We start from the raw sequence: 18,325 nt of genomic DNA, 5'->3' as shown, positions 1-18,325 counted from the left end.
ACATTTTGCAACTGTTTTCACTGTGGAAAACACTAGCAGGATTGAATGGTGTGTCATATGAAAGAGTGTTTGATGGCTCTGGGCTTGTACTCAGTAGAATTCAGAAGAATGAGGGACGGTTTCATTGAAACATATTGAATGTTGAAAGGCCTCAATAAAGTGGATGTAGGGGAGATGTTTCCTAAGGTGGGGGAGTCCAAGACCAGAGGACAGCCTCAGAACAGAGGGGTGTTCTTTTAGAACCGGGATGAGGAGGAATTTCTTTGGCCAGAGATTGGTAAATCTGGGGAATTCCTTGCCACAGGTGGCTATGAAGGCCAAGTCTTTATATTTAAGGCAAAGGTTGATAGATTCTTGATTGGTCTGGGTATGAAGGGATATGGGGTGAAGGCTGAAGATTGGGTCTGAGAGGGAAGATGGATGAGCCATGATAAAATGATGGAGCAGACTCAATGGGCCAACTTGCCTAATTCGGCTCCTGTATCTTATGGTCTTATGGATACAAGAAATATGAAAGCCATTGTAAGCATCTTACGGTAAAGACCTTCACACAGGAGCACAGAAACCCAGGAGCAGAAGAATGAGGAACGAGAGAGGACAGTTGCAGAGTACACCAAGAGGGGTATAGGAAGACAGGAGGGCAGGCTCGATGGGCTGGAGAGTCTGTCTCTGTGATGTAGTGTTCTATGACATAATTTTAATGGCTCTTATGTTCCCATGAATACTGTTACTCTCTCTGTGCTTTGCTGGGTAGAATTGACTGAATGCTAAGGAATAGTTGTTAAACGATTTTCCTTCTGCTGCCCTGACTCTCCCCTGTCTTCATCAGACAACTCCTCCAGTGCCATAAAAGACAATTAAAATAATTCCATTCCATAATTTATTCTTTTAAATCCTGTCACAGTCCTGGTATGTTTCACCATATCAGAAAGTTTCATTTCAGAATATTTCACTACTTTCAGTACTAATTACAAAAATCCCTATTACGACAGAGAAGTTAAACTGTGCTTTATTAATGACTGATTTTAAGGTGATTAAAGAAAAGTATGGTGGGGATGTTAGAGGTAGAATTTTTCACACAGTGTGGTAAGTGAGTGGAACACCCTGCCAGGGGTGGTGGTAGAGGCAGATGCATTGGGGACATTTAAGAGACTCTGAGATAGGTTCATGAATGATAGAAAAATTGAGAGCTATGTAGGAGGGGTTAGATGGATCTTGGAGTAGGATAAAAGGGCGACACAACGTGGTAAACTGAAGGGCCTGTACTGTGCTGTTACTTTCTATGTTATATTAAAATAGCTTTTATTAAGTTATCTTTTCCTTGTATTCTGCATACTCAGTTCAAAGCCAAGAAGATTTGTTACGTGACTGTGGCAAACTGGAGCTCAGTTCTTCGGGGGCAACATATCAAGTGCTACGTCCTTCATCAGCGGGTGCTGGTGTGAAAATTTCCAAATTAACTACCACTGATTGTTTCCAGCAAGATACAGCAACTTATTGTGACCAAGAGTTCCTTTTACCATGGGCAAATTCACGACCCACTCCTGTCGGCAGTGCTGCCTTCGAAGAAAATGTTTCTTGTGGAAAGGGCACAATTGATGATAACTCTTGGGTATTTCCAAACCAACCAGTGGACAGTCCAAGCGATGCTGCTTTCTGGAAAACTGGAAATAATTCTGGCTCTTCAACTGTGAAAGTTCCCGTTGTGAATATTCGTGATCCATTTTTGTTCCAGAGCTGAGCTGTGTAAATTGTGAACATTCAGCTAGATGGTAAAATATTTGTAAAGTATTTTTAAAAAGCTGATTTAAAGGGGATTGGATTAGCTGGTGATAAAAGCTTTTAATTTATATCTGAATTCAGGAAGTAAGCATGGATGTTGCAGAATGCACCAAGCTTCAAGAATATACAGCGAGTAATCCATTTGTATATCAAACAAATATCATTGAAATAAGTGTTTATATTCTGAAGCTTTAATCTTCACTTGGGCACGTCTGTGAATATGGAAAATGTAGCTGAAATTCTCAAACTTGGCCTTAAGTAGTAAAGTTCAAATATATATCATGTAATAAACTCAAATCTCACCTCTTATTTACTAAGCTGTGTTTGAAGACATATAAATGAAACACATTCTCATTGAAAATAAATACTATTCTGTGACTAAAAACATTTTAGTTGATCATTCTGCACTGAATTTATATTAGTTTAATTTTGACTTCTCTAGAAGTGCCTCCATGCTTTTGTATATATGATTTCTAGAAGATGCCTCTCCTAACCTCAGTGCCAAACTTGCCCCAAACATCACAAATAGTTGCTTTAAAAATAAAATCAAGCATCTACTGTAGATTTCTCTAAAAATTGTATAACTTGTGTTTTCATTGAGTACATAAACAATGGAAAATTGTTCTGTAGCCTGTTGGCTTTTCCTGTATAATTCCTTCTCTCTTATAACTTTTGCTTGGAAAGAGAATGATTTGCTCCCATTGACCCTAAAATATAAGAGCAGAAATTGCTAATGCTGTTCTTCAGGTTCTCAGGTGATTGAGGAGCCTGGTTTTGGATCTGTTGATTTTGCCAAAGTGGTTGGTTATGGGGGATGGGGGGAGCAGGAAGAGAAGGTGCTCGATGGGATTTATAGCTGGTCATGTGGGAGGTAGTATACTTCCTCCTTTCCAACAGCCTTCTCTGTACTCGCAGTGCATGGACGGGATTATTAGCACCATCACAAATGTTCCATCTCCACTTTAAACAGACGGGGATTCCCCGCAGTCAGTTTTTGAGAACTTTTAAAATATTCTTATTGAGATACAGCATGGAATAGGCCCTTCCAGCCCATTGAGCCACGCCGCCCAGAAATCCCTCTGTTTTAATCCTCGCCTAATCGCAGGACGATTTACAATGACCAATTAACCTACCAACTGGTAGATCTTTGGATTGTGGGAAGAAACCACAGCACCACATGGTCACAGGGAGAATGTAGAAATTCCTTGCGGGCAGTGGTAGGAATTGAACCCGGGTCTCTGGTACGCTAAAACTTTGTGTTAACCACTACGCCACAGTGCAGGCGTACCTTGAACCTTTTCCTTGGTCACTTAGGAATTTCTTCCTATTGTTTGTGTTGAAGAGCCTGGTAAAAGGTGCAATTGAATTGCATTGCTATCTTAAAACTGCAATAAGTATTTGTTTCCTGCTGATTTTCATGACATATTAAAAAAAAACAAAAATAAATTGTTTTAAAAAAAAAACAAAAGAAGGTGAGGGAAGGGGAAGGAGTACAAGCTGAAAGGGGATAGTGAGATCAAGTGAGGGGGAAGGTGGGTGGCGGGAGAGGGTGGGATAGATAGAGGGGGTAAACCGCTAAAGAAGAAAGAATCTGATAGAATCAGAATTAAAATCTGGTTTATTACCACTGACATATATAGTACTGTGTAAAAGTCTTGCGCACCTATATATAGCTAGGATGCCTAAGACTTTAGCATAGCACTATAGTAATTTGATGTATTGCACCGTACTGCTGCCAGGAAAAAATACAAATTTCATGACAAGTGAGTGATGATGAATCTGATTCTGATGGGGGTCTCTATTGTGGACTGATGATGGGAAGGGGGCAGAGAGAGGGGAATCATGGTTTAGAAAGGGGGGAGAGAGGGAAGTACTGGAGAGACATTCTGTAATGATCAGTAAACCCAATGTTTGGAATCAAATGACCTTGTCTCGGGTTTCAGGGCTGGATGTGTCTGCCCCTGTGGCACTCCTCTGCCATCAGTCCCACACCCCTCCCTCACCATACCCAACAGCCTTAGCTGCCGCCAGATTTACAAACGCACTGTCTGTTTCACATTGACAAATACAGTACTGTGCAAAAGGCTTAGGCAGCCTAGCCGTGTATATGTGCCTAAGACTTGCACAGTACTGTATGTCGTGAAATTTGTTGTTTTATGGCAGCTGTACAGTTCAATACACAAAAAAACTATAAATTACAGTAAGAAATATAAAAAGTAAGTGGTGCAAAAAGAAAAATAGTGACATAATGTTCATGGACTCTTCAGAAATGTAAGGACATCATCAGAAATCTGAAAACGTTCCTAGACATCTCTGACCAGGCCACGTTTCCACTTCCCAATAATTCAGATATAACTGCCAAGTCTCATTGAAAATTGTTCCTCATTTTAAGGTTAACGTTCTCCTCCACTTCGATTTCTTTTGAATTTTAATAGTGACTTGGCATATTTTGTAATTACCATTTTTTGCCCATTTATTGAGCTCTATTGCAATCATTAGCACCAGCTTAGTACTATTTACCTTTCATTATGCACAATCTGAGTAATTAGTGGGAGCATAAAATGGCGCTGAAGTAAAATTGAAGTTTAGTTACGATCTAAAATATTTCCTCATGTCAGGTGGTATGGATAATCCCTGCTGATCACTATTAAAACATACTTTGCTATTTATGTTTGCATTGTAGAACATAGTTGTATATGTATTGTATATTGATTAAATAAATGTATGTTGACTAAATATTTTAAACCCATGTAATTTAATGAGGAAAAATTACTCCCATTTTCCTGGCTTGTGTCTTTTGTGTATGTGACATTGGTGTGGCCTGTAAATATACTTTGCTGATTAAACTCTTTACTTGATGAGCCCTCTTTATTTTTAAATGAACTTATTTCATGTGTTTCTCCACAGAGAAGTTTCAGCAAAGTTTCCTTCTGTTCTCTTGGTCATTTTTATTGGTTTTTATTTGAGTCTCTTTTCAAACTGCTGATTATAAGATGGTTCAGAATTTTCAACTTTTCCCAGCCAGTTGTGAGACCTAATGTTCATGAATTCCAGATTTCACTCTTCCCATACAATTGAAATCACAGATAATTTAGGGAGGAGAAAGGACTTTTTTCCTTGGAACACAAAGATGAAATTTGATAGAGGTATACAAAATTATGAGGGCTGTAAATGGGGTAAATGTATGCAGGCTTTTTCCACTGAGGTTGGGTGGGGCTACAACTAAAGGTCATGGGTTAGGGATGAAAGGTGAAAAGTCTTAAGAGAGGGGAACATCGACTCAGACCATGAGAGGCCTGCTTTGGGCATGAAAATGCCTTACAAGGCGCAGATTGGAAGTCTGTGTGGGGCGCCACTCCTCGCACAGAAATTAGAGCAATGTGTGGTTAAGTGCCTTGCTCAAGGACACAGACACACTGCCACAGCTGAGGCTTGAACCAGCGACCTTGAGATCACTAGACAAACGCCTTAACCACTTGACCACGTGCCCAACACAGGAAGAATGGGTCTTAAGAGAACATGAGGTGAAACATTCACTCAGAGGGTGTTGAGAGTGTGGAAAGAGCTGCCAGCGTAAGTGGTGCATGTAAGATCAATTTCTATGTTTAAGAGAAGATTGTGTAGGTACATGGATAGTGGGGGTCTGGAGTGCAGGTCAATGGGAGTAGGTAGTTTAAGTGGTTTGGCATGGACAAGTTGGGCTAAAGGGCCTGTTTCTGTGCTATACTTTTCTATGACTCTACAACTCTAAACTGTCCATGAGCATGGTGGGTGGGATCCTTCATGATATTGCTGGCCTTTTTCTACATTTACTAGGGAAGCTGCCCTGAATTGGATCATAAACTCTGTCACGTGTATGTTCGGGTGCCATTTCAGATGGGTTATGTTTTTGGTAAATCAGGACCAAAAACTGCCGTCCAATAATTATTTCACTTCATAGATGTAGCTCGTGGCCTCCATAATTCTAAATATGTAGAAAAATTTCACTAAATGTCAGTCCTTGATGAAGGAAAGAAACCAGATGTGTTGTTTTTGAGGCAGCAGCACAGTGCAAAACATAAAATTACTACAGTACTGCACACAATAACTATTGTGCCAGATACCTTTGCATAGTACTGTGCAGGTACAAACTAAATACGTAATGCAAAAAGGTGAAGTAGTGTTCATGGGTTGGTTCGTTTTCCAGTCAGAGATCTGATAGCGGAGGGGAAGAAGCTGTTCCAACAACGTTGAGTGTGTCTTCAGGTTCCTGTAGAGATGGATTAAGCCCTTGAGAGGAAGATTAGCTGTGGGGTCTTGGTGCGATGCCATTCTTTAAACAGTGGTTTCATTCTGCTCGCCCCATTATAGGAAGAATTAGAGAAGGAGCAGAGGTGATTTACCAGGATGGTGCCTGGATTAGAGGGCATGGTTTGTGAGGGAGAAGTTGAGTGAAGGAGGGTGAGAAGTGACTTGATGGAGGTCTACAAGATGTTAAGAGACATGGATTGAGTGGATAGACAGACTTTTCCCCAGGGTGGAAATGGCTAAAGTGATTAGAAGAAAGTACAACAGGAATGTCAGAGGCAGCTTTTTTACACAGAGAGTGGTGGTTGGGTAGAGGCAGATGAGTAGACACATGTATGATAGAAAATTGAAGGGTGATGTGGGAGGGAAGATTAGATTGGTTAAAAAGTCGGCATAATATTGTGGGCTGAAGGATCTGTACTGTGTACTACTGTTCCATGTTCTGGAGAATCATGGCACTTGATGCTGTGGTCCTGATCCCAGATGTGTTTTATAATTTCCTCCCACCATCATGTATGTGTAAAACCCTGTTTTACTGCTAATGTTGTAGAGTATTTCATGTAATAGTCTTTCTGTGGAAGCAGTGTTTGTATTACTGTTAAAGATAAGGGATGCATAGGAAGGTGGGTCATCCAGTCAGGAGAGTAGAATAAGGAGTAGGTTCTTGAGAAGGCTGGGGGAGCAGCATTTGTAACTGACACCAGTGTGGGGCTTTGTCTTTATTTGGCGGAAGATGAAGAGAGAAGACACTGGAGAGAACCGGTCGTAAGATTTGATCCAGTGGGAAAACGCGATTCGATGGAGCCAAGACGCAGAGGTCTACCCAGAATCGGTGAGTATGGCTTTTGGAAGATTTGAGCTCCACCCTGTGCATATTTGACTGTTTAATTACAATAGGCCCTTTTCGTTCTTTTCTTTCTTTACTAGCTCTTTCATTAATGTTCATAAATATACTAATTTATAATTGTATGCAGTGTGTGATCTGTTATTTCATGCCACGGGCTATTACAGGGCAGTAAATCACCCAGCAATCACACTAACTAGGGTTTGGGTGGGCGAGACATCTCAATCTCATGGATTTGACAGGACCAAAGTTGTATACACCCTAGACATATGAAGCTAGAGAAGGTGGGTTTTCTCGGCGTGGTTGTTAGTGAGGGGTTAATAAGCCATTTCTACAGACGCCCAGTAAAAAGGGGTTTCATACACTTAACCCCAACTGAAAATGAGAAAAAAAAAACAGCAGCAGGAGCAACACACACAAAACTTGAGGAACTCAACTATTCTGTGAAGAGGACTTGAATAGTTGATGTTTCAGGCCAAAACTCTTCATGAGAACTGCATCAGGGAAGAGTTTCAAGGGTAGGCCCCAACATCACCGTCAGTTGGAAGGGAGATGCTTACTTGGACCACAGCTGGTGCAGGCAGATCTGTCTTCAGTTTGTTCGTTTACATCTCCTTTCTATTCCTTCCATTGTGTTTGGGTCCTGCCATGTTTGTCCAGCCAACCCAAAGATCCTGACTTCAGAGTTTGTCCAATTTCCATTTTCTTAATTATGAATGTTGCTTCTATCTTCTGCTCCTTAATCCCAGATGTCCCCTTTCCTATCCCACCCTTTTTGGATCCTTGGCTCTTCAGCTAACTATGCAGTGAGTTAGCAAGCAGAGAAAGAAAGGCATTGGTTTGTGTTAACTCATGCAAACCCATTCTATCACAATCACTTGGGTACCATACAGGAATTCTGAACCTTGCACAGAAGTGACATACTGCACAAGGGTTTCTAGGTCCTTGTACTTCTATTGCGAAGGCCTGAATTAAATCTTCACTCACATCGACAGTGATGAAATGCTTTGAGAGGTTGGTCATGACAAGACTGAACTCCTGCTTCAGCAAGGACCTGGACCAATTGCATTTTGCCTATCGCCACAATAGGTCAATGGCAGATGCAATCTCTTTACATGGCTTTAGACCACCTGGACAACACAAGCACCTGCGTCAGGATGCTGTTCATTGACTATAGCTCAGCATTTAACACCATCATTCCCACAATCCTGATTGAGAAGTTGCAGAATCTGGGCCTCTGTACCTCCCTCTGCAATTGGATCCTCGACTTCCTAACCAGAAGACCACAATCTGTGCGGATTGGTGATAACATATCCTCCTCGCTGACGATCAACACTGGCACACCTCGGGGGTGTGTGCTTAGCCCACTGCTCCACTCTCTATATACTCATGACCTTGTGGCCCGGCATAGCTCAAATACCATCTATAAATTTGCTGACAATACAACCATTGTTGGTAGAATCTCAGGTGGCAGGAGTGAGATATGCCAACTAGTGGAGTGATGCTGCCCCAACAAGCTGGCACTTAATGTCAGTAAGACAAAATAGCTGATTGTGGACTTCAGGAAGGGTAAGATGAAGGAACACATACCAATCCTATAGAGGGATCAGAAGTGGAGAGAGTGAGCAGCTTCAAGTTCCTGGGTGTCAAGATCTCTGAGGATCTAACCTGGTCCCAACATATCGATGTAGTTATAAAGAAGGCTAGACAGTGACTATACTTTATTAGGAGTTTGAAGAGATTTGGCATGTCAACAAATACACTCAATAACCACGGAGAACATTCTGACAGGCTGCATCACTGTATGGAGGGGCTACTGCACAGGACCGAAAGAAGCTGCACAAGGTTGTAAATCTAGAGTGCTCCATCTTGAACACTAGCCTACAAAGTACCCAGGACATCGTTATGGAGCGGTGTCTCAGAAAGGCAGCGTCCATTATTAAGGACCTCCAGCACCCAGGGCATGCCCTTTTCACACTGTTACCATCAGGTAGGAGATACAGAAGCCTGAAGGCACACACTCAGCGATTCAGGAACAGCTTCTTCCCCTCTGCCATCTGATTCCTAAATGGACATTGAATCTGGACACTACCTCACTTTTTTTAATATACAGTATCTCTGTTTTTGCATGTTTTTAAAAATCTATTCAATATACGTAATTGATTTATTTGTTTATTTATTTTTTCATTTTATTTATTATAATTATTTTTTCTCTGCTAGATTATGTATTGCACTGATCTGCTGCTGCTGAGTTAAAAAATTTCACGGCACATGCCGGTGATAATAAACCTGATTCTGATTCTGTAGAAGCACACATAAAATGCTGGAGGAACTCAGCAGGTCAGGCAGTATCTGTGAAGAACAAACATCAGCTATGGAGGAAAATAAACAGTGGCATGGTAGCACAGCAATTATAATACTTTACAGAGCAAGCGAACAGAAGGTCAGAGTTCAATTCCTGCCATTGTCTGTAAGGAATTTATATATTCTCCCCATGACCGTGGAGCTTCCCTCGGGGTGCTCCAGTTTCCTCCCACAATCCGAAAAGACGTACTGGTTTGAGTTAGTAAGTTGTGGGTGTGCTATGTTGGTGCTGGAAGAATAGCGACACTTTTAAGTCAGTGTTGGTCTTAGATGCAAACAACACAATTCACGGTATGTTCCAATGTACATGTGACAACTAAAGCTAATCTTAAATATTAATCTGTTTATTCCACCTCATAGATGCTGCCTGACTTTCTGAGTTCCTCCAGCATTCTGTGTGTGTTATTCAAGATTTCCAGCATTTGGAGGATCTCTTATGTTTATGCTTGACTACAGCAGATTGGTGGTGTGTACTTGGAGAGAATCCATACCACTCAGAGCCTGGGGTGTAACAGCCGACTCCAGTCACACCTGCTGGGAAAGCCATTAGTTCCAAATATACAAAGATGGTTCTGAAAGGGTAAGCACTGAAATATATAAATATTATCAGCCAACACGAACAACATTTGATGCTCACTCAAATAGGAAGTTATCATTTCAGCACAAAACTAGTAGCTGATCTGCTAGGCGAGAAGGAGTAGGAAGTATTTTAAATCAGTCAAATGTTACTGTGAATTAGCACTTCAGCAAGACTTCTGCTAATTTCTTGATGCAATTTCAGCAAAAATTAATGGAATCAAATTAGTTTAAGTTGCTTTACTGAACTACAGTAAGAAACTTGTCTTCAATACTGTTCATACAGATCAATTCATTAGAACAGGGCATTGAAGTATAAGGGAAACACAATAACAATGCAGAATAAAGTGCTGCATTTACAAAGAAAGTGCAGTGTAGATAGACAATAAGGTGCAAGGCAGCACACACAAAATGCTGGAGGAACTCAGCAGGTCAGGCAGCATCTATAGAAATGAATGAACAGTCGACATTTTGGGCCAAGTTCCTTCTTCAGGACCAGAAAGGAAGGCGGAAGGGGAAGAAGCCAGAATAAAAAGGTGGGGAGAGGGGAAGGAGGCTAGCTAGAAGGTGATAAGTGAAGCCAGGTAGGGGAATGGGCTGGAGAGGAAGGAATCTGATAGGAGAGGAGAGCGGACCATATGAGAAAGGGAAGGAGGAGGGGACCCAGGGGAGGTGATAGGCAGGTGAGCAGAGGTAAGAGACCAGAATGGGGAATAGAAGCAGAAAGGGGAGAGAATATTTGTTTTTACTAGAAGGAGAAATCAATATCATGCCATCAGGTTGGAGGCTACCCAGATGAAATATGAGGTGTTGCTCCTCCATCCTGAGCGTGGCCTCATCGTGGCAGAAAAGGAAGTCACGGACTGACATGTTGGAACGGGAAAGGAAATCAGAATTAAAAATGTTTGGCCACCGGGAAGTTCGGCTTTTGGCGGATGGAGCGGAGGTGCTCCACAAAGCAGCCCCCCAGTTTATGACGGTCTCTCACCAATGTAGAGGAGGCTGCAATAGATGACCCCAGAAGATTTATACATGAAGTGTTACCTCACCTGGGAGGATTGTTTGGGGCCCTGAATGGAGGTGAGGGGGGAGGTGCAGCACTTTACCACTTGCAGGGATAAGTGCCGGGATGGAAATTAACGGGGTGAGACGAATGAACAAAGGAATCATGGAGGGAGCAATCCCTGCAGAAGGTGGAGAGAGTGGCGGACTGAAAGCTTGAGTGAGGATGTGCTGGAGCTTTTGGAAAGCATCAAGTTGGATAAGTCACCGGGACTGGACGGGATGTACCCCAGGCTACTGTGGGAAGTGAGGGAGGAGATTGCTGAACCTCTGGCGATGATCTTTGCATCATCAATGAGGAAGGGGAGGTTCCGGATGATTGGAGGGTTGCGGATTTTGTTCCCTTATTCAAGAAAGGGAGTAGGGATAGCCCAGGAAATTATAGACCAGTGAGTCTTACTTCTGTGATTGGTAAGTTGATGGAGAAGATCCTGAGAGGCAGGATTTATGAGCATTTGGAGAGGTATAGTATGGTTAGGAATAGTCAGCATGGCTTTGTCAGAAGCAGGTCGTGCCTTACGAGCCTGATTGACTGTTTGAGGATGTGACTAATCACATTGATGAAGGTAGAGCCATAGATGTAGTATATATGGATTTTAGCAAGGCATTTGATAAGATACCCCATGCAAGGCTTATTGAGAAAGTAAGGAGAAATAGGATCCAAGGGCACATTGCTTTGTGGATCCAGAACTGGCTTGCCCACAGAAGGCAAGGAGTGGTTGTAGCAGGTCATATTCTGCATGGAGGTTGGTGACCAGTGGTGTGCCTCAGGGATCTGTTCTGGGACCCTTACTCTTCGTGATTTTTATAAGTGACCTGGATGAGGAAGTGGAGGGATGGGTTAGTAAATTTGCTGATGACACAAAGGTTGGGGGTGTTGTGGATAGTGTGGAGGGCTGTCAGAGGTTACAGCGGGACATTGATAGGATGCAAAACTGGGCTGAGAAGTGGCAGATGGAGTTCAACCCAGATAAGTGTGAGGTGGTTCATTTTGGTAGGTCAAATATGATAGCAGAATATAGCATTAATGGTAAGACTCTTGACAGTGTGGAGGATCAGAGGGATCTTGGGGTACGAGTCCATAGGACACTCAAAGCTCTGTGTAGGTTGACTCTGTGGTTAAGAAGGCATACGGTGTATTGGCCTTCATCAATCATGGGATTGAGTTTAACAGCTGAGAGGTAATGTTACAGCTATATAGGACCCTGGTCAGACCCCACTTGGAATACTGTACTCAGTTCTGGTCGCCTCACTACAGGAAGGATGTGGAAACCATAGAAAGGGTGCAGAGGAGATTTGCAAGGATGTTGCCTGGATTGGGGGAGCATGCCTTATGAGAATAGGTTGAGTGAACTCAGCCTTTTCTCCTTGGAGTGACGGAGGATGAGAGGTGACCTGATATAGGTGTATATGATAATGAGAAGCATTGATCATGTGGATAGTCAGAGGCTTTTTCCCAGGGCTGAAATGGCTCGCACGAGAGGGCATAGTTTTAAGATGCTTGGTACAGAGGAGATGTCAGGGGTAAGTTTTTTTACGCAGAGAGTGGTGAGTGTGTGGAATGGGCTGCTGGCAATGGTGGTGGAGGCGGATATGATAGGGTCTTTTAAGAGACTCCTGGATGGATACATGGAGCTTAGAAAAATAGAGGGCTATGGGTAAAGCCTAGGTAGTTCTAAGGTAAGGACATGTTCGGCACAGCTTTGTGGGCCAAAGGGCCCGTATTGTGCTGTAGGTTTTCTATGTTTCTATGTAAAGATATGTTTGGTGGTAGGATTCCTGTGGAGATGGTGGAAGTTGTGAAGGATGATGTGATGGATGCAGAGGCTCATGGGGTGGTAGATAGGGACAAAAGGAACTCTATCACTGTTAAGGCGGCGGGAAAAGTGGTGAGCGCGGATGGTTGAGAAATGGAGGAGATGAGGGTGAGGGCAGCGTCAATGGTGGAGGAAGGAAAACCCCCATTCTTTGAAGAAGGAGGACGTGGAAAGGAAAGCTGCAGTGGAGACAATGGAGCTGAGAAAAGGCTCGAATCCTGTGGAACTTTTGAGGAATAATTAATAATTACTTTCCAATGGCATCGAGCCAGGTGGGGCTCAGCAGCCTTGGACAGCAACCCACATAGGAAAAGGAAAACTCTGATTTTAAACCTCATGGGAAAGGCTTCGGGAGTAAACCCTGAGGAAGAAATCTGGAGCTGGGGTCCCTAAGGCAGTTTGATGCTGTTTACAACTTCACTCGGGCAACCTCTGCGACGACACTGGTGCCAAGCTGTATCGGCGTTTGCCCTTCCCTTGGACGACATCAGTGACGTGGAGAGGGGGAACCCGCTGCATGGGCAACAGCCTGTTCTTCAAATCCCCACCCAGGCTTGTGCCCTGGAGAGGACACAGTCCACCAGAGGCACAAACCCATGATCCCCTGGGATCGACGGCTGCCTACTATACGACTGTGTATTGAGCCAGGCTACTTTTCATTATGTGAGGGAATAATTCTCATGAGGGCAAGATCAGAAGGGAAAGAAACATCTGTTCAGTTGTTAAAACTGCCCATCCAAATCAGGGAAAGGGGTTAAGTTTTTTTTCAAAGCTTGGATTAGCACACAACAATTAATATGGTAAAATATTCCAAATTTCTTCATGAGAACATTATCAAACAAAATTTCACACCAGCTCATGATTTAGATATTGGAACATATTAGAGGTGAGTTTTAAAAAGCATTTCAAAGGAGGAACCTTAAATAGACAGGTGTGCAGAGGTTTTGGTGCAGAATTCCACGACTTAAGGCCATGGCAACTATCAGTGATGTCATCAAAGTCGCGGGGGGGTGTGGTGCAAGATTCCCAAAGAAGCATCCCAACTTATCTTGCCTGCAGAGAAAGGAACTCATAAAATTGAGATGAGTAAACATGTTAAATAAATCAGTCATTTAATAATATTTATTAAATTTTATTGAATTTATGTATATATTAAAATTAATGATTCTATAATTAGCAATAATAATAAAATAAAATAAATAACATTTATTAATGAATAAACTCTTCTTGGGCTCCAGCCAGGTACAGGTATCGATTATAACGGACATTTTGATGACAAACTCTGCCATTTTCATGAAGGTGGCAGACTTTGACATCGAAACTGTGGTTATAATTGACCTGTCAACTGGAAGCCCGAAAAGAATTTATTTGTCATATACACCAGGAAAACACTAGATCCTTTTGCGAAGTGTATTAAATATATTAACTTTAATGACTGTTAATAATAAAACATATTAATTAAATATTCCTGAGGAAGAGTCTCGACCTGAAATATCAACTCTTTCCATAGATCCTGCCTGACTTGTGACAGCATCGCATGCCCACAAGTCACTAACCCTAAACGTACACCAGGGAGGAAACTGGAGCACCCAGAGGAAAGCCACACATCATGGAGGGAAGCGTACTAGCTTCTTACAATCAACGGTGAGAATTGAACCTGGGCTGCTGGCGCCGTATGGCGATGCAGAAACTGCTACACCACCGTGCTGCGCCCCGCCACCCCGCCCCCCACATTAGAAGGCGACTTAGAGAAAGTCGTGCCAGAGAAGCACAAAGTCTTTGGCAAAGTTGCACCACTGTTCGTACTTACAGCACTGAGACATAGAAAAACTTTCACATGTTGAAAATCACACTGGAATAATCACAAGCCCTCTTCCAGGCATCAAAGGCATGCACTGTAGATGTATAAAATAAGAGGCATAGATAGAGTGGGCAGCCAGAGAGCAGCAGTGGACAATATTTAGCACACATTATCTGTGTGCAATGACCATGGTACGAAGTGTGTTTTTCCTGAACAGCATGCTAATGTTAAAGCTATAATGTGCGTGCTAGTAAAATTGACCTTAGTACTTACAGCTTCATATTTTCCATATTTACCTGAAGGTACTGAAGCATTGGGCTGACCGGTGGTGTAGTGGCATCAGCACTGGACTTCGAGGCAGATGGTCGTGAGTTCAAACCCAGCCGGGTCCCAACCCGGCAGCAGCAGTATCTGTGCGGAAGAAAGGCCTGTGGACATACCCAGCAAATCTATAGGGTCGTGACTATAACAGAATCAGTGAAAGATCAACCAGAGTGCAGAAGACCACAAACTGTGCAAATACAAATATATATTTATGTGCAAATAGTAATAAATAATGAGAACATGACACAATAAGGTAAAGAGTCCTCAATGTGAGATCATTGGTTGTAGGAACATTTAAATGTTAGAGCAAGTGTATGTAGTTATCCCCTTTTACTCAAGAGCCTGATGGTTGTGGGGTAGGAACTGTTCTTGAATCTGGTGGTGTGAGTCCTGAGGCTCGTGACTCTTCTACCTGGTGACAGCAGCGTGAAGAGAGCATGACCTGGGTGGTGGGGATCTCTGATGATGGATGCTGCTTTCCTATGAGAGTATTTCATGTAGATGTGCTCAGTGGTTGGGAGAGCTTTACCTGTGATGTACTGGGCCAAATGTAGGATTTTCCGTTCAAAAGCATTGGTGTTTCCATACCAGGCTGTGATGCGGCCAGTCAACATATGCTCCACTATAGATCTATTGAAGTTTGTTAAAGTTTTACATGTCATGCCAAATCTCTACAGACTCCTAAGGAAGTAGAGGTGCTGCCGTGCTTTCTTTGCAATTGCAATTAGGTGCTGGACAGATCCTGTGCAATAGTAACACCCATGAACTTAAAGTTGGTGACGTATACTGTACGTTGATAATAAACTTACTTTGACTTTAATTAGGTACTGATCTGAACTATAGAGAAACATGTAGTAAAACTGTGTTACTGATGAATTAATGTGTGTTGGATGCCAGTACTGGTCTGAGCCTAAAAGAAAAGGAAAAGTGAGGGAGATCAATAAGAAAAAACTTACTTTTTTTTTGTATATTTTTAATTTTTGTGACTTTACAACATGTAACCATGATCCTGCCAGTGCTTAGCATGTGCCAAAGAGCACAATAACTAACACACATTGTGGATGTTGCTGTTTATTTGACTGTTAGTATATTTACTAGAAGCAAATATACCAAACAGGAAATATGCTGAACATGTCCTCACAAACTTAAGAAAATCAGTAACAAAAGAATCATAGATTTCCTTATAAAATGCCAGACAACAGATTACTGGTACCTGCATGATTTGATTGCTTAAATAGTGTTCTCAACTACTGGATGAGATTTTTATCTTGTAACTACAGTTTCTTTTTGTTTCTTTATTCCCTTTTCGGATCAGGATATGTGGTAAGCTTTGCTTTACACAGTTACAGATCACATGATTACATGAAGTATGTTAGTTGCCCTGCTCGGTTGATTTTGGCATATTATCCATATGATGAACAAGTAGTAATTGGAGTTTGGTAGCTTTTGGCTTCCATGGTAAAATACACTCAGTGGCCACTTTATTAGGTACACCTGTACACCTGCTCGTTAACGTAAATATCTAATCAGCCAATCATGTGGCAGCAACTCAGTGCATAAGAGACATGGTCAAGAGGTTCAGTTCAAACATCAGAAAGGGGAAGAAATGTGATCTCAGTGACTTTGACTGTGGAATGATTGTTGGTGGTATTCAGAGTGGTTTGAGTATCTCAGAAACTGATGATCTCCTGGGATGTCCATGCACAACATTCTCCAGAGTTTACAGAGAATGGTGCGAAAAACAAAAAAAAAATCCAGTGAGCAGGAGTTCTGTGGGAGAAAAAGCCTTGTTAATGAGAGCGGTCAGAGGAGAATGGCTAGATTGGTTCAAAGCTGACAGGAAGGTGACAGTAACTCAAATAACCAGACGTTTCAACAGTGGTGTGCAGGCGAGCATCTCGGAATGCACAGCGTGTCGAACTTTGAAGTCGATGGGGTACAGCAGCAGAAGAGCACAAACATACAGGAGATACGTAATAAGGTGGCCACTGTGTCTGCGCACTTATTCATCTTTGTATATTAACATCCTACACTGAAACAGCTTGTTACATATAGCAAACCACTCAAGGTGCTTTACAGGGACTAAAAAGGGAAAAACTGGGGAACTGTCTGATTTATAGTCCTTCAAGAAGTTCTATTTCTTACAATTTCAGCTTATAATTTCTAATAAAGAACAATATTGGTGTGAAACAGAACCCTCCCACACAGCAAAAAAACACATAATCTGACTCAATTTATCTTTCATTTTGAAACTACATGTATTATTCACTAATCATTATATTCAAAAAATGGGCTTTCATCACAAATATGAAGTGTCAAAGACTCTGAAATATTAGAGGAATGACTAAGATGATTTTCCATACAAACAGCAATGGCAACAAATAATAATTGTTTCCATTTTAATTCAACTTTCATAAAGAGTGGGACCAGTTTTAAAAGTTTAATTGTAAAATTAAATCTCTCCTGACTGCAGAGAGCATCTGTTTGGAAATTTGGTATGTAACATTTCAGGTTTTCCATGGCTTGTGCCCTAGAACAGAAAAGCCTACAGAAAGTGGGGGATGCACCCAGTATGTCACTGGAAAAGCCTCCCCCCACCCCACCTCACCACTGAGCACATTCACAAGGAGAACTGCTACAAGAAAGCAGCATCCATCATCACCAAAGACCCCCACCATCGCGGCTATGCTCTCTTCTCACTGCTGCCATTGGGAAGGCAGTACAAGAGCCTTAGGTCCCACACCACCAGGTTCAGGAAAAGTTATTACCCTTCAACCATCAGGCTCCTGAACCAGTGTTGATAACTTTGCTCACCACAACACTGAACACGACTTTAAAGAACTCTACAACTCATGTTCTCAGTATTAATTAATCAATCACTTTACTTTTTTGTATTTGTACAGATTGTCTTCAGCACATTGGTTGTTTGTCAGTCTTTGTGTGTAGTTTTTCATTGATGCCATTGTATTTCTTTGTTCTAACACAAATGCCCACGAGGAAATGAATCTGAGGGGAGATGGTGACGTATATGTACTTTGAACTTCGAGGTCAAAGTAAATTTATCATCAAAGTGCATATACTGTATGTCACTATATAATAGCTTCAGATTCATCTTCTTGCAGATATTTACAGGAAAGTGAAGAAATACAATGGAATTTATTAATGTATGGTCACTGAATTATAAACCAAAGATCAGTGAGACTTGAACACCACAATATTGGCATGAATCTCATAGGTGATTGCTTCTCTTCAATGACTAGATCCACGGCAGTCAGAATACTACAAATATTCTTGGTGTTACTATGCCTACAAGAGGGAAAACAGCTGATATTCTCTGTTGGTTGGAATAAAGGGCAGCACTATGGGCAAAAAAATTAGGGTAGTGGTGACTGGTACAACTACACTGAACATTAACAGGTTTTTGTAACTTAATTAATGTGAATTTGCCTGTAATTTTTCCCTCCAGTT

At 41.9% G+C, this 18,325-nt stretch overlaps 1 protein-coding gene across 2 annotated transcripts in view; it reads left to right on the top strand.

The window, feature by feature from the left end:
* Window positions 1–4,640, top strand: part of azi2 (5-azacytidine induced 2) — an 88,304-nt gene extending 83,664 nt beyond the window's left edge. For both annotated transcript variants that reach the window (XM_063069495.1, XM_063069496.1), the window contains exon 8: window positions 1,341–4,640. In XM_063069495.1, coding sequence (XP_062925565.1) covers window positions 1,341–1,741 — 401 coding nt within the window. In that variant the 3' untranslated portion in view covers window positions 1,742–4,640. The remainder of the gene's footprint in view (window positions 1–1,340) is intronic.
* Window positions 4,641–18,325: the final 13,685 nt, after the last annotated feature.

This window comes from Mobula hypostoma, chromosome 17 (assembly GCF_963921235.1).
Source record: "Mobula hypostoma chromosome 17, sMobHyp1.1, whole genome shotgun sequence".
NCBI lineage: Eukaryota > Metazoa > Chordata > Chondrichthyes > Myliobatiformes > Myliobatidae > Mobula > Mobula hypostoma.
The sequence above is the reverse complement of the archived record's forward strand: the minus strand, read 5'-3'. Positions and strand labels throughout refer to the sequence as shown.